Here is a 14162-nt window from a genome sequence, read left to right on the forward strand (position 1 = left end):
AGATGCACTTTGGGAAGCTCAAAGAAAAGGGGGTCACGATTTCAGAAGGGCCTCAGTCAGTCCTCCAGCCTGTTTCTCGGCACTTGCGGCTGTTGGCTGGCGTGTCCTCTTGTGTCAGCAGCCTGAGCTGTGACTCAGAACTGGCCTGGCTCAGGCTGGGCTCCAGGACTGCTGACTTGGTCCTTATCTTCCTTCCCCGGTTCTCCCCTCCAGAGCCTGGGACCTGCAGAAACAGAAAGCGAGCTCCAGGCCGCAGCCTGCCCTTCCTCTTGGCACGGTGGTCCCTGTCCCAAGTGTGGCCAGGCCAGCCTCACAGAGGAGATACTGGAGGCTCCTCCTGTCTCCAGTGCTTTCCCAGTACGAGCCAGCAGTGACTCCCGTGGCTCATTGCAAACTGTTCAGGGAATGGCACCGCAGACAGGCCGCTGCCTGCCGGTGTGAGGGAGAAGGAATATTCTCTGCTCTGGTGAAGGACCCTCAAGGATGCGTTGAGGCGAGGCACTCAGTTTTGGGAAGGCATGAGCTGTTGCTACGTTCTGAGTGCTGACAGCGTTCCCAGTAGGAAACAGGAGCATTAAAATTCCTTTAAGGAATGCAGTGCTCATGCAGTGCTCTTGCTGCACTTGAGCAGGCAGCTCCCTGATGTACTCTGGCCGCTGCCGGCCACGGAGGCACGTGGGTTCCGCCTGCACGGCTGCTCCTTGGCTGGCAGCCCTCGTGGTTACGGATGGTGGCATTTCCAGGGCAGGCAAAAGGGAGGGGATAAATTTAAACCCGGCAAGATGATTAAAGTTAAGAGTGCCTGGCACTGTGTATTCCTGGACTGTCAGGGCCCTAAAATAGCCGTGGTCCGGCAGCCGGGAACGCTGACCCTGTTTCTGTGATCTGTGACAAGATTTGCTGCTTCGTCCATGGCTGGTGGCATTGCCATCATCCTTTGTGGTGTACACCTCAGCAGCTGAGGCCCATGGTGCAGTGTGGGCAGGGTGAGGGTCCTTGTCCCCTCAGCAGTGGCTCAGGGCCCTGAGGATTTGCAGGGCTCATTGAGTCTTCGTCCCCTTGATGAGAGTTTCAAGATGGAGTGGAAATCGCAGGTGATTTCAGCGTGTGCCTGCCCGTTCACTTGCCCCCCTGAGCCTGCTGGCCCTTGCGCACTGAGCTTGTGGAAGCTCATGAGTTGGGTGCTCTGCCCGTGGACATGAGCCACACATGTGTGAGCACAGGGTGCTGGGTACTGTTCCCTGTTTGTGTTGGGGACGGAAACTGGGTGGACTTGACCCAGGTGGAAAAGCAGAGCGCCCCAAGGGGGGGCTTTTTTATGGCCTGTGTTTAGTTTGTTAGCAGAGGATAGATCTTCAGAGCTTGGTGAAGTGTCCCTGTCCTGGGGGCTGTTAGGAGGAGATGGCATAGAGACATTCGGACCCCTCCTGGCATGGGGGTCGATGGCATGGTTCCTTTTTGCCTATGGACGAGTCAGACGCAGAGGACAGTGGCTCACTGGTGTCAGATTTTGGCTAAAAAAACCCTTGAAATAAACTCAAGGGAGTCGAGGATTTGCAGCACCGAAGGCCTTGTTTGTTGGCAGCCTGTCAGCAGCCCGAGGGCTGCACCTGCTTCACAGAGACATTAACATAAGTATTTCTGATCAGCAGAGTACGGTAACCTTCTCTCCTGTTCTCTTGGGGGTAACCTCTCCTGTTCTCTCAGCTTCCCCTGTGAATGACGATTACCTGTAGGAGTTTCACTGCTGACTTCTGCTCGTGCCCTGGAAAGCATCGCCCTCGGCACACACCTCAGCTGCAGGTCTCGTTTCTAGATCCTCTCCTGCACTGCAGGGACATTGCTGCCAGGAGCCTGTGCAGGAGCAAATTCAGCCCAGGCAGGTTCTGCCGTCCTCGGCAGACCTTGGCAGTTTCCATTAATCCACTGCTTTGCTGCCCCTCCGTCTGGCAGGGCGCAGATTTACGTCTGGGTGGAAGCTGCATGGTCCTTTGTCCAGCGTGTGGCTGGCCAGGGCTGGCACCAGGTCGGTCCCCAGGACGCTCTCGCTCTCCCAGGTACCTGTGCCGCCCCGGCGCTGGCCGCATGGCCAAACATGCCTGGTGAAACACCATTAGTCAGCAGGTTGCTGGGGTTGAATTTCCTTGTGAGTCCTGTGCCAGGGCCATCACGTTGGCTCTGGCTGCAAACCAGGCAGTAAAGTGGAGCAAAAGAATTGCAGACAAAGGGCTTTTATTTATTAGTTATTAATGTTGTTCAATTGAACCAGTCTGAAATCACCGGTAGCTGAGATTTGCGCTGTTTACATCAGGGGATTCCTGCTGGGGTTTTTGCCACCCTGCCCTGATTTACTTCTTCCTTTAAGGAAATGTTAATAATTATGTTTTCTTGAACTGCTTCAAGGTGGAGAAATACTGCATTCAGGCTCTGAGTTGCTATTTAAACAACCTCACATGTCAGAGTAGGTCAGGTCGTGAGCTCACTTACCCTCCTGCTTGGTGCTGCAAGGAATTGAACTAAAACTTTGGATTTGAGTCTTGGGCAGACATGGGAAAAGTACTGTTTGGCTGTGGACTCCTTCCAGATCAGTGGCTTTCACGTGGTGCCTTCCAAGTACCAAGTCAGAGCCTGGAGATGCAGCCCTGGTGCTGGAGCTTGGTACGGGTGTTATGCTAGCTGCTGGGGGCTTGACCCTATCCCTGGTCCCACGAGAGGGGTGCATGTGTCGGGGCTGCTGCTGCTGCTGACCGTTGAACTCAGGCTGCTGGGGTTTGAAGTTCCCCTGTCTGGTTTGGAGCTGGGCTGCCTTCCCGCAGCTCATGCCCTGTGTCCCTCCGGACACTGCTCGCTGGGCTCCTGCCCCCGGAGTCTGGGCTGCTTGGTCTCGGACAGGGCTCTGGGGGCAGCCAGCGAGCAGAGCAGGACAAGAGGGCTTTCATGTAGGTTGGGGGGGAGGTACAATGTACAGTGTGGAAATGCTGGGCTGGAGGGAACGGCAGGAAATGACGTGGTCTGTGAATCTGGGACGGTGACGCTTTGCAGTCACATGTGCCAAAGGTCATTCGGAATCAGGAATAAAAGTTTTGTGCCCTGAATTGCTGTCTCTTGCTTTTGCATGACACCCCTCAAAATCAAAAGCCAGGTAAGGGAGTAGCCAGACAGCAGCCAGGTTAACAGTAACAGCTGGGCCCCTATCTTAAGGCTGTTCCACTGTTACAGCTGAGTTTTGTAGCCACTTTCATGAAACAGCCCCCACGGTTACAGACATATTCTACTAAAATCTACTACAAATCTATTCTTAAATACACAAATTAAAGTTATATTAATTGTCTCAAGCTACATCTACATCAATCTATTCAGCATTATTACATTCCATTGAATCATTCTGGAAAGTGAGGGCCGGGGAGCTGGCCTCACAGGGCCCTTCTTGTCCCACTTGCTGCATTTCATGTAGCTGCTTCTTGAAGGTAACTGGGGGTTGAGCATACCCTGGGAGTTGCATGCTGTGGTATACACGCTTTTCTATCAAATTTCCGAAATACACACTCCAGCTAGAATGTTGAGGCCAAGCCCAAGCTCAGGATGTTCCTTAGAACTTCCTCGGAATCACTGATACTGGCTGCAGTGGGAGGTGGGACATCCGACTGCACGTGCCATTCCTCTGATCCCTTGCTCGATGAAGTAAGGGTTTATTTTCCAGATGTTCGTGTGTTTCTGTGCACAAGTCACAGCTCAAAGCATACTGCTGGCACACCACTTCTCATTGCAGCTCCTCAGAGGCTGTGAGGAATGAGAGCTGCTGGGCTTCATGGGCCATGGGTTTGGGGATATTTGGAGAAGGCTGTGAGATGCCGAGATACCAGGGCCACTGGTGCCACAGGGCTTGTATAAACAAATATCCTTGGTGCCATGTTCACACAATTAAAGCTGGAGACCTGGATCCTATTTAGTGAGGTTTATTTTGCTAGTCAGGCCACACAGATTTCATTGACTTTGTCTGGCGTTCTGAAAACATACGGGAATGTGTGCGCCTCAGAGCCAAGTGTCAAAGCTTGTACAAACTCTGGGGCAGGAGAGGAGTGCCCTGATGGGCCTGTATCGCTGTCCCTTGAGCTGGGTCAGCAATGGGAGCACTGGGAGCAGTGGACGCTGCCTCTCGAGCACATGCTGGCTCCAGCTGAGGTGATGCTGAAATGCAGCTTTTTCCCAGGGTGTTGTCAGTCAGGGCTGGTCTCTGGGCTTGTCCGTAACTACCTTGGAACCTGTCCTGGGGCTGCCACCACGCCAGGGTGAGCTCCTCGCTCAAGCACTCTGGAGCTCTGTGCCGATTTACAAATAGGAAAAGAAAAGCTGAAAATGTTTTGTTGTGATTTCTTTGGTACAGAGTGTGGTGATGTGTTTGCAGACAGGCACAAGCAAGGAGGGCTTTGGGAAGGTGCTGTGGGAGTGAGCATTGCTCGGGGTGCCAAGTCCAACCCCACAAGCTTGTGCAAGGGGGGCTGATCCTGTACTGGATCCCTCCGGGCATGGGCACGGGCACAGGCTGCCTGGCACAGCTCTCAGTGTCCATTAATTTTGTGTGGGTCCATACTGTTTGCCCTTGGCAGAAGGGCCTTGCAGTGTGTGAGTTCGTGTCTTGAGAGTGGGATGTGACTGGGTTGGGCCATTTCTCTGCACAGGGTGCCTCAGTGGAGCTCTCGAGAAGGAGGTTGATGGGGTCGTGGCTTCTCATCTGCTACAGTGGTCATGGTGTCCTCAGGGATGTTGGGGCTGCTGCAGACGGTGGAGGAGTCGGGAGTCGCCTTGGCAGCTTAGTCTCCAGGGTCGAATGTGGGTGTAGCGTGTGGTTTGTATCCCGTGGTTCATGCTGGAGTGAAAGGGCTGCAAGGGAAGGTGCAGCGTGGCTGGACACAGCATGGATCTGTGGGCCGCAGGTCCCGCTCCAGGCCCCAGACGTGCCTGTGGGCTGTGCTGTGCTGTCCCCAGAGCCCTGCTCCCCTCTGGCAACGGGAGCAGTCAGTCACCAACCTGGCTGGACAGGACTGTTGGGAAGCACCATTAATCACTGTTGGTGTTTCTGTTTCAGAGGAGAATGAGAAGCACGAGAAGCTCCGCCTGGAGAGGGAGCAGGAGCAGAAGAAGGCCAGCAAGGCCAGCGCACCCCGGGCGAACAGCGCTCTTATCCTGGAGGAGCCCCGGACCGAACTGCTGGTGCCCATCTCCCCCCCGGCCCCCGCCCCCCCACCGCCCCCACCCCTGGCAGCCCCCATTTCTGTCATTCCCATCCCAGTTGTCACCAGCCCCCCTCAGCAAGCAGCCCAGACCACCCTGTCCTCGCCGCTCGTCCGCCACCCGCCCCTCGTAAGCACTCCCAGTGTCACTAAGGAAGCATCTTCGGTGGCGCCGGTCATCCAGCGGCCGCCGGGCCCGCTTCTGCCGGACGGGAAAGCTGCTACGCCGCCATCGGGCAGCCCGAAGCAGCTCCAGCATTACGCGGCGCCGGTCCTGGCCATCTCCCAGCACCATGTGGTTCAGCAGCCCATCCAGCCCCAGCCTCACCAGCCCCTGCAGCACCCTGGAGCTCCCCCGCAGCTTGGTGCTCTGAAGCTGACTCCAGCAGAAGACGCAAAACCAAATGAGCAGAAGAAGAGACCTGGAGGGTGAGTGTACCTTGTGTGTGGAGGCTTTTGAGAGGGACCGGGCAAAAATGATACCAAAAGCTGCATCAACCTGGAGCAGCTGCTGCTTTTGCATGGAGTTGTCAGGTCAGAAATCCTGAGATCCATGGAAGTTTGGATGTCTGGTCGGTTGCTTTGATAACGGGGTTTCTTAGCTTGATGTTTTTTTGTTTTACTTCCCTACCTGTAGGGAACACACTGTAGGACTCTTTACAAGGATTTGTTTTTCCAACCCAGAAGTGTATTAGGGAGCAAATCCCAGCACTGTCTGTCTGACCTCAGGCGGCATCTTATGTCTGGCAAAAGATTTCTGCTTACACTGATCAGGGCAATCGTGCAGCGATGCTGCTTGCAAAAACTTTCCTGAAACTGGGATGAGATCTGGGAGGTTTGATTCCCCAGTACAGAGATCCCCTCAGCTGTGCTGCAGTTCTGTAGTGCCGTAAGCACAACGTGTCCAGAGCTCCCGCAGCTGGCAGGGACTGTCTGATCTGTCCTCACTCTTGGACAGGGCTTGTGACTCTGTCGTTGCTCCAGGTTAGTGTTTGTCTGACTCATTCTTAAGGACTTTGGCTGGTGGAGATTTGTCTTCTCCTTAGGCGGCTGTTTCCACACCACAGTGTACTAATCCGTGGTCTGGTGTTACTTCTTGTAGGCTGGGAGAACAAACCTTTCCTTTCTCTACCCCAAGCTTTTACCTGTTCCCCTTGGCCCCTCAGGCTTCCTTCCTGCAGGGTACATGACCTGGATCTGTTCAGACTTTCCTCCTGGGCCGTGTTGTCTAGACCTCTGACACCCTCCCCACTGCCTGCTGCTGGGCGGTAACTCTCTGCGGTGTGTTGAAGATGCCGTGCCGATCCTGTGGAGGCTGGGCACAAAGTCGCTCTCTGCACCTTGGCTGTTGGGAGCAATAAAGCAAACGTGCCCCCAGGTCCACGGGCGGGGATGCGGTCAGGAGTTCAGAGCAGATGCTGGGAGCTGACGTGCCGGCTGGAGTCCCTCTTGCTGTGGCAGCAGCAGCCTTGTCCCCCCCGCCCCAGGATGGCTAGGCTGCAGAGCTGAGATAGACCCAGCAGAGCTGGGGGTCCTGCTGTTGCTCTGGTCCACCCAGCCTCAGCAAAGAGCCAGGAGGAAGGACCGACAAAAGGCAGTGACCTGCTTGGGAGAAACATTTGGGCCGGGTCAGAACCTGGTGTTGCCTTTTGCTCCCTCTCAGTGTTTGGAATGTATCAGGAGGTCAGGATGTGGCAGTTCACTTCCTTTTTCCTGGCTTGGAGCTGTAATGCAGATCTACCGTACCCCCTTGTGAAAGGAGCAGGAGCACAGGGCTATGAGTTGGCAGTGACCTTCCCCCTGGACAGCTGCACCTGAGGGGTAGTAGTTTCTGTATCATCTTGGAGTGGGAAGAGTTGGAAGATGCAGTGGGTAAAAAAAGGGTTTATGAGTGTCCCTTGGGATGTAGAGATCCCAAACTGCATAGAAGGAACCAGTGAAGGTGGTGTAGATAAGAGTTTGTAAAGACCTTTGTAAAACGCTATTCTGTAAGATGGGTTGGGATCTTCAGAGCTTGTCTGTAAAAGGCTTGACTGCAGAAATGATAAGTGTATTTGTGCTTTAACCATGCAGACTTGTCCCTGATGTTGTATGGGCCCACATGGGGTTTTGGTGGCAAGGGGGTACTGGTGATGGCTGCAGTTGCTCCTGGGAGGTTGTGAGGGCCGTTGTCCCAGCATGAGGTGCAGCATCGCTGCAGGGTTTCTGCCATAATCGGAGCGTTTTACCATCTGGGATTTTTAGAGCTCTTGGCATTGGTGCACCAGAAAATCTGTCTGCTGCTGAGCGACGTGCCGAGGTTTCCTGAAGTCCGTTCTGTGGGTTACCCCAAGGTGCACACTTCTTGCTGCCCCGGAATTACCCCTGGAGACATAACATGGAAAAGACTTCTTCAGTTTGTAAATGTTTCATGGGCAATGGCTGTCAAATACTTGTTTTAAATACCTGAATATTTATGAAATATGAAGGTCCCTCCTGAAATGCTCACCCCAGTGTCGGTGTGTTTTCAGCCAAAGGCAGGTAATTCCTGTGCATAGCCTATGGGAGACAGTTGAAATCTCCATGTGTCTACTAACGTACTTTTTCACCACTGTAGCTGGAAAACTTAAGATACCATGAATTTGTCTGGCTTCTTCCTACAAATATTCCTCTGATTGGGAGGGTGGGGACAAAGCAGAACCCCAGAACCGCAGAGCTCACCCTGGTTCTTCCTCCAGCTGGAGGACTCCTGGATGACTTCATTCTGCATTGATGTTGAGCTGTGTTATTTCAGGCACAGCGAAACCCTGAAGCGGTTTGCAGTGCATCTGCCACGTCCCGCACGCTTCGGTGCGAAGCGGCGTAAATCTTACCTGCAGGAGTGCAGGTCCCGATCAGAAACGGGTCAGAACTGGGGCTCTCTGGTACCGCATCGATACTTACAGTCCATCCTCCTGTCGTTCCCTCTTGTTGGTAGCAGCCGTCTCTGTGTGTACACACCTTACTCCTGCTTGTATCTTGTGTGCAGTGTATGTGTAATGCTTATCCCAGCTGATGCACATGGAAAGTGTGGGGTTTATCTTAGGTAGAAATACATATTCAACTCATATTAAACCAGCGATAGCTGCGCAGCTTGACTGCTTTTCGGTCCTCACTGGTATGACTAGGCACACCCATTGAACGCACAGGATGAATCGCAGTGGTTTTAAACCTGACACTGAGTTTATCTTTGTTCTGTTTGGGTTACAGGGTTGGGACCAGGGAAGTACATAATAAATTGGAGAAGAACAGGTGCGTAGAAAGCCAGGGGGGTTCACTTTTTTTTTTGTTTTTAAATTGTAATCCCCCTTCCCTTTCTCTTCTTTTTTTTTTTTTTCCTTTCTTTCGGCCTATATCCTGTCAATATTTGTTTGGCTTTGGCGGTTTTTTGTTTGTTTGTTTTTTAACCAATAACCTGAACAAAATTCTCAGTGGCTTTTAATGAATCATGCAGCATTGCTTTGCTTTCTGACAGCTCAGTTCTGCATCTCTCGCTTCCTGGAATGTTTTACCTAACCGTGTATTATGGCATTACAATAACCCTGCAGAGCCCTGATCCTGCAAAGTATATCCCCACGTGCATAACGGTGTGCCTTCTCTTTGGATTCAAAGTAATAAACCTGCCATGATCAGGGATCAGCCTACAGTGTGAGAACAGAATGAGGAGCAGCTCCTGATCCAAAGCTGTTACCAGTTTAACTAGCTAATCGGAAATACGGGGGGGAGATGAGGCACCTCACTTAAGATTGCACAGTGGTTTCCTAACAAAGCCAGGACTAGGATCCAGGCAGACACCCCCATTGTCTCTCTGCTGCCTGGAGCATCGAGTTCAGCTGTGAGCAGGCAGGTAGCCTGGGTGACTGCTATGCACGCGTGTGAGTGCTTTGCTGGATGAAGGCCAAACGAAGCTCTAGCCCGCTGCTGGGTTGGTTCCTGGTGTCTGCTCCCCACGCTGACAAACTGTCTGTGTTCTCTTTAGACGGGCGCATTTGAAGGAATGCTTTGAGACATTAAAACGGAACATCCCCAACGTAGATGACAAGAAGACCTCAAACCTCAGCGTCCTAAGGAGTGCCTTGCGATACATCCAGGTACGTGTAGCGTTCGGGTTGCAGCTGTCCTTGTGTAGCACTTTATCTACTGGCTGCTTAAACCAGACTTACCTTTTTCCTGTAACGCAGAGGGAAAAGGGAAGAGAAAAGCTCCCATTCTCCCTTCTCCTCCCATGCAAGTGTATGTGCCCAGAATGTTTGGATCTTCTAGGAACACTTGGGTTCGTGCAGTCTCTTTATACTGGAAGTTCCTAGTTAACCACCAGTCACCCGTCCGTATCGGTGACAGGGATGTGGTGACAGGTAGTTCATATGATCTGAAGGAAGGATGTCCAGGCTGTATAAACTCAAGCTGCTCCTTTGTGGATGAAGGTGAATTTTTTGGGAAGTTTGCTCCACCAAAACAGACAGACTGCCATGGAGGTTTTCATGTCTCGAGTTTTTGATGGGTTGGAGATGTAAGTAGAGGCTGTTTGCTTGGAGGCAGGGAAGGACTGGAAGTCAGGGTTGCGGCATGAAGCTCTAGGTGGATGGGGTACTGAGAACAAGTCTGGGAAAAAGGAAAGGTACAATTCAGTTGTTGTGTTTGCAGGTGGAGAGGTGAAAGTGTGGGGTTTGCTTGGTTAATATTTGTAAAAGTGGTTAATGGCAGCACAGAAGAAACTCTTAGAGATGTCCTCTGTTGCAGAGATCGGCGATGGGCAACACGCAATTCGATATGAATTTTAGGTGAAGCCGTTTATTGGGTGAAATCACACAGATTATATACATCTGTTACTGCAAATGTGGCAAGATAGAAAACTGCTAATTGGTTACATACACTCTTTACACCACACTGATTGTTTAGTGATAATAATGAGTTTTGATAAGCATATCTTCTAGCTAAATATCATTAAGTTTATCTATGATGTCTAAAAGCATCCACACACCTGCTGTTTTGACCATCTTCTTATGGCTGGTTCTTAATATGTTCCATTAGTCCCAAATACCTTCCCACAACTCCTCCATGGTTTAGGGTAGTCTGTACCCCTGTATTCAAGGCCGCTGTGTTTTGAGAATGTGATTAGCAAAACGTCACAGCATGAGTAACTTTCCTGTCTCATGGGAACTCAAGGATATTGTCAGGGCCTGTGTCTTCTGAGAGGAGAGTCAGGCTGCTGGCAGGCCTGCTGCCTTCCCTGACACTCTGTGACTTTGAAATCAGCAGCATGTGAGGCAATTGAAATTAATCTGAAAATGGAAGAGTTGCTAAATTTATAGGGTAAATAAAGAGACCCAAGAGACGTCATGCATTATAAGGGTGCTGAGGACTGCTCACAATGGGTTTTTCCCTAGTAAAGCATCCTGTATTTTCCTTGCTTTCTTCCTGTCTTCCACGGTCTCTCTCAAATACCATTTCAGTCCTTTGTTCAGAAGTATTAGACATGGCTGGCTCACGTCAGCTTTGCTTTGGAGACTCAGTATTTACTGATCGCTGTTTGTAGCTGGACTGGCTCAGCCCTTCTCAGGGGTTTTCACTGGTCCGGAAGATAGGCATAGGTTCAGAACGCCATTCTGTTTTCTTTAAGGGGCCATTTCAGGACAGTCTTTGCATTGCTTTTCCCAGCATGGATCCGTTGTGGGAATGGGAATGGCTGGGAGCAGCTCTGTGACCCCATTGCTCTGGTGTGCCCACTGCCCGGGACCGCTGGGAGCCTTGGGCTGGGGTGTAGCTGGGGGATGTTTAGTCATTCGGTGAAGTGAACATGCAGATGTAAACGGTGCCATATTTCCATCCCGGTGTTGGGGACCGTCACACCAAGGTGACTGTATCTGCAGGGCTCTGGTTTTCACCACAGATGTTGTGGCTTGTGGGAGGAACTGCTGCGGTGACTGGTCTCCGGTGTGTGGTGCCATGTCTCAGACTGCCGCGGTTGCCCACATTCCCCTGGGCTGGCTTCAGGGAGCGCGCAGGGAGCAGCCCTCAGCTTCTGCCTGCCTCTGTGCCAAGTAACTGGCCCCCCTCCAGCTTCACACTTGCAGGTGGCCTTAAGGGTCACGGAGCTGGTCTTGCAGTGGGCACGCGGGGTCGGGGCAGCAGCTGGGAGCCAGAGAGACACAGGTGAGGTGCAGGGGTGTGCAAGAGCAAAACATGCCCGCAGCCCCGAGGCCACGGGTGATGTGACAGTCGCCCTCCCAGGGGTCTGCCTGGAGCTCCTCAAAGGAGAGCTGCCCTGACACCCATGGTGGCACGAGGGCAGCTGCAGCACTGGGACGGGGGCCAGCCGGTGCATTGCTGTGTCTGTCCATCCGTCAGTAAGGGCAGTGCTGTGTTGCTGCGGCTGTCCATCCGCCCATCAGTGGGGTGGTGTTGGGCTGGCACCAGCACAGCCAGCCTCTGGCCAGGCGCTCGCCTGCCGTGGTGGCAAAGGTCATGGCAACCTCATGCCTGTCCCGTCCAGCTGGGAGCTCCCGTGTCAAGCATCCAGCTCCATGTGTGCAGCGAGCACATGGCGAGCGCCAGCCTGTGCGTGACAGGACTGCCCATCCGGCGAGTGAGCTGGTGAGCAGCGTGGATATGCCTGAACCACCACCAGCAGCCTGGCTGGCTTGCTGCCCTGCGGGCGGCAGAGACGGCAGGGCCATGCCGCTTGTGTAACCTCCTTGCTGGCACAGCGTCCGTGGCTTGAAGCACTTCGCCTTCTCCTCCTCCTCCAGCGGGTCGGCCAGAGCGTCTCTGGTGGCTGCTCGCTGGAGTTGGCAAGCAGCAGGGAGTATCCTGGAAGCAGAGTGTTTTCCTTGGCAGCGGCCTTGCCGTGGGGCTGTGCCTGAGTCACGGGATGTGGTTGCACTAAGAGCTCGAGCGCTCTGTTTATTTGCCTGAAAAAACAGATTATTGGAAATCTGATTTGAATTTTCGGAGTTCAAGATAAAAAATAAATTTAAAAAATTTTCTTTTAAATTTAGTTGGAATTGAGCTTTGTTCCATCTCAGCAAATACGACGTGTGCCAGCATGGGGATGGGATGAACTGTCCGGACATGATGCTTCTCTTCCCCCAGGGTTATGGGGAGCGTAGGTGGGACTGTGGCTCAGCCACCTCTTTCTAACTCAGCAGGGTGAGAGGGATCCCAGCCGGGTCTGCGGGCAGCACCATGGAGCTGGTCATCCCTACAGGAAAAAAGAAAAGAAACGTTGCCTCTTTGGCAGCAAATCACCTACCAGGCTGGTCGTGGTTCACTCTTGGTGCTCCCTTGGAAAGAGAACAGGGGAATTGTACAAAGGAGATTTAAAAGTAAACCCTCTTGCAGCATAGTGAAGTGGTTTTTCACTTAATGGGGAGTAGACACCAACAAACCAAACCTGAATGAGCCCAGTGGAGCTGTGCAGCGTGCCAGCCCTGCTTAGCTGGTGATCCGTGCCCGCGAGGACTATGACAGTGCACTAATTGTTGCAGCCTCTCTTCCTGCAAAAGCCTTTTTCTCTCCTTCCAGCTGGAACTTCTTAGTAACAGGCTGTTTGTTTCCTTGGCTGGATTTAAATATTTGTATCTGCATCAAATCAGATAAGTCAGAAAGTTAAATTCCAAACTTCCCGTGGAGCTGTCATTTTAATTTATCTTTAGAGTTGGGCTTGTGCTCTGCAACAGTAAATTAGAATCTCTGCAATTAAACACGCTATTGCACAAAGGAAATTAGGCCGAACGCAGCTGGAAGTTAATAATCCTTTTAAATGGTGATTCAGTTGTTGTGGCTGTTGTGCTGTGGCTCTAGGCCCAGGGAGTTGTCCCTGAGGGGTCAGGAGCCAGCGTGGGCTCGGGTCCGAGCGGCGGAGCCTGCGATGAGGCACATTTCTTACACGGGCCCCCTCGCCCTTCATTCTTCCCTTTCCTCATTGTGAAACGTGAGTGAAAATGCTGAAGGCCTCTGGAAAGTTTCTGAGATCAGGGAAATGACATGGAAACAATTGCAGTGGGATGAAAATGCGGGTTTGCTCCAAGAGAGCAGAGCCCTGGGCTGAGGCCGGCCAGCGTCCTGGGCAGAGAGCAGGCAGGACAAGGCCGTTGTCTCCCCGGAGAGCCACTGTGCTTCGCTTGTGCTGAGGAAGGTGTTGCTGAGGCGGCCGGGGAGCCGAGCAGGAGACGTCAAATGCAGTTCGTAGCCAGAACGTCTGTGCAGCTGGGCGTCCTGATCTGATTCTCTTTGACGGATTCTGTGCCCCCTAGGAAATGTTGTAATCATCTTAGTTGGAAGCTAATTGAAGCCCTTAAGCAAGACTGTTTCTCTTCTGTGTTCTCACACCGCCTGTCAGTGAGGTACCTGAACACTGTCCAGGTTCAGGGGCTATTTTGTGTTGCATGTTTAGTGTGAGATGACATCCAGGCTCTCCGCTCACTGGGTGACATCGGGACAGCCAGAATGAGACAGCTCGTGAGCAGCGGGTCACAGCCGGGCAAGGGAGGTCACGCCACAAGTCCTGCTTGTTTGCCAGGTTCCCCACCACAGCCAGCTCCGTGCTGACTAAACAGCAGTGTGCTTAAAAACACAAGACAAAGCTGAGCTTCCCTGGGCCTGCGACAGGCAAAGGGTAAAAAGCCTTCCAAGCCTGTAAAGCCACGTGCTGCTGCGATCCAAGCTCTGGCATGGGCCGCTTAGCTCCCAGAGATGTGCGGGGGGATGTTCTGCGGTGGCAAGTGTCGGGCCCTAGTCCTGCAGAAGGGTTTCTGCTCTGCTTAAGAAGCCACCTTTGTTTACCAATTCATAGAAGACATTTTCCAGTCCCCTTGCTGCTTGTAGTGTTCAAGATAGGAAATGGCTGTGATGAACTTAGGACAAATCGGTCACATCATAAACCATTTATTGCCTAGGGCTGCGTCGTGCCCC

The 14162-nt window shown here is 52.6% G+C and overlaps 1 protein-coding gene across 1 annotated transcript in view; it reads left to right on the top strand.

Annotated features, from left to right (window-relative positions):
- The window catches only part of MNT (MAX network transcriptional repressor), a gene marked incomplete at its 5' end in the record, with an annotated part of 33599 nt that overhangs the window by 8760 nt on the left and 10677 nt on the right, over positions 1-14162 (top strand). The window contains 3 exons of the mRNA XM_084273009.1: positions 5087-5660; positions 8460-8501; positions 9229-9340. Coding sequence (XP_084129135.1) covers positions 5087-5660; positions 8460-8501; positions 9229-9340 — 728 coding nt within the window. The remainder of the gene's footprint in view (positions 1-5086; positions 5661-8459; positions 8502-9228; positions 9341-14162) is intronic.

The sequence above is a fragment of the Gallinula chloropus genome (genome assembly GCF_964237585.1).
Source record: "Gallinula chloropus genome assembly, chromosome: 19".
Classification (NCBI taxonomy): domain Eukaryota; kingdom Metazoa; phylum Chordata; class Aves; order Gruiformes; family Rallidae; genus Gallinula; species Gallinula chloropus.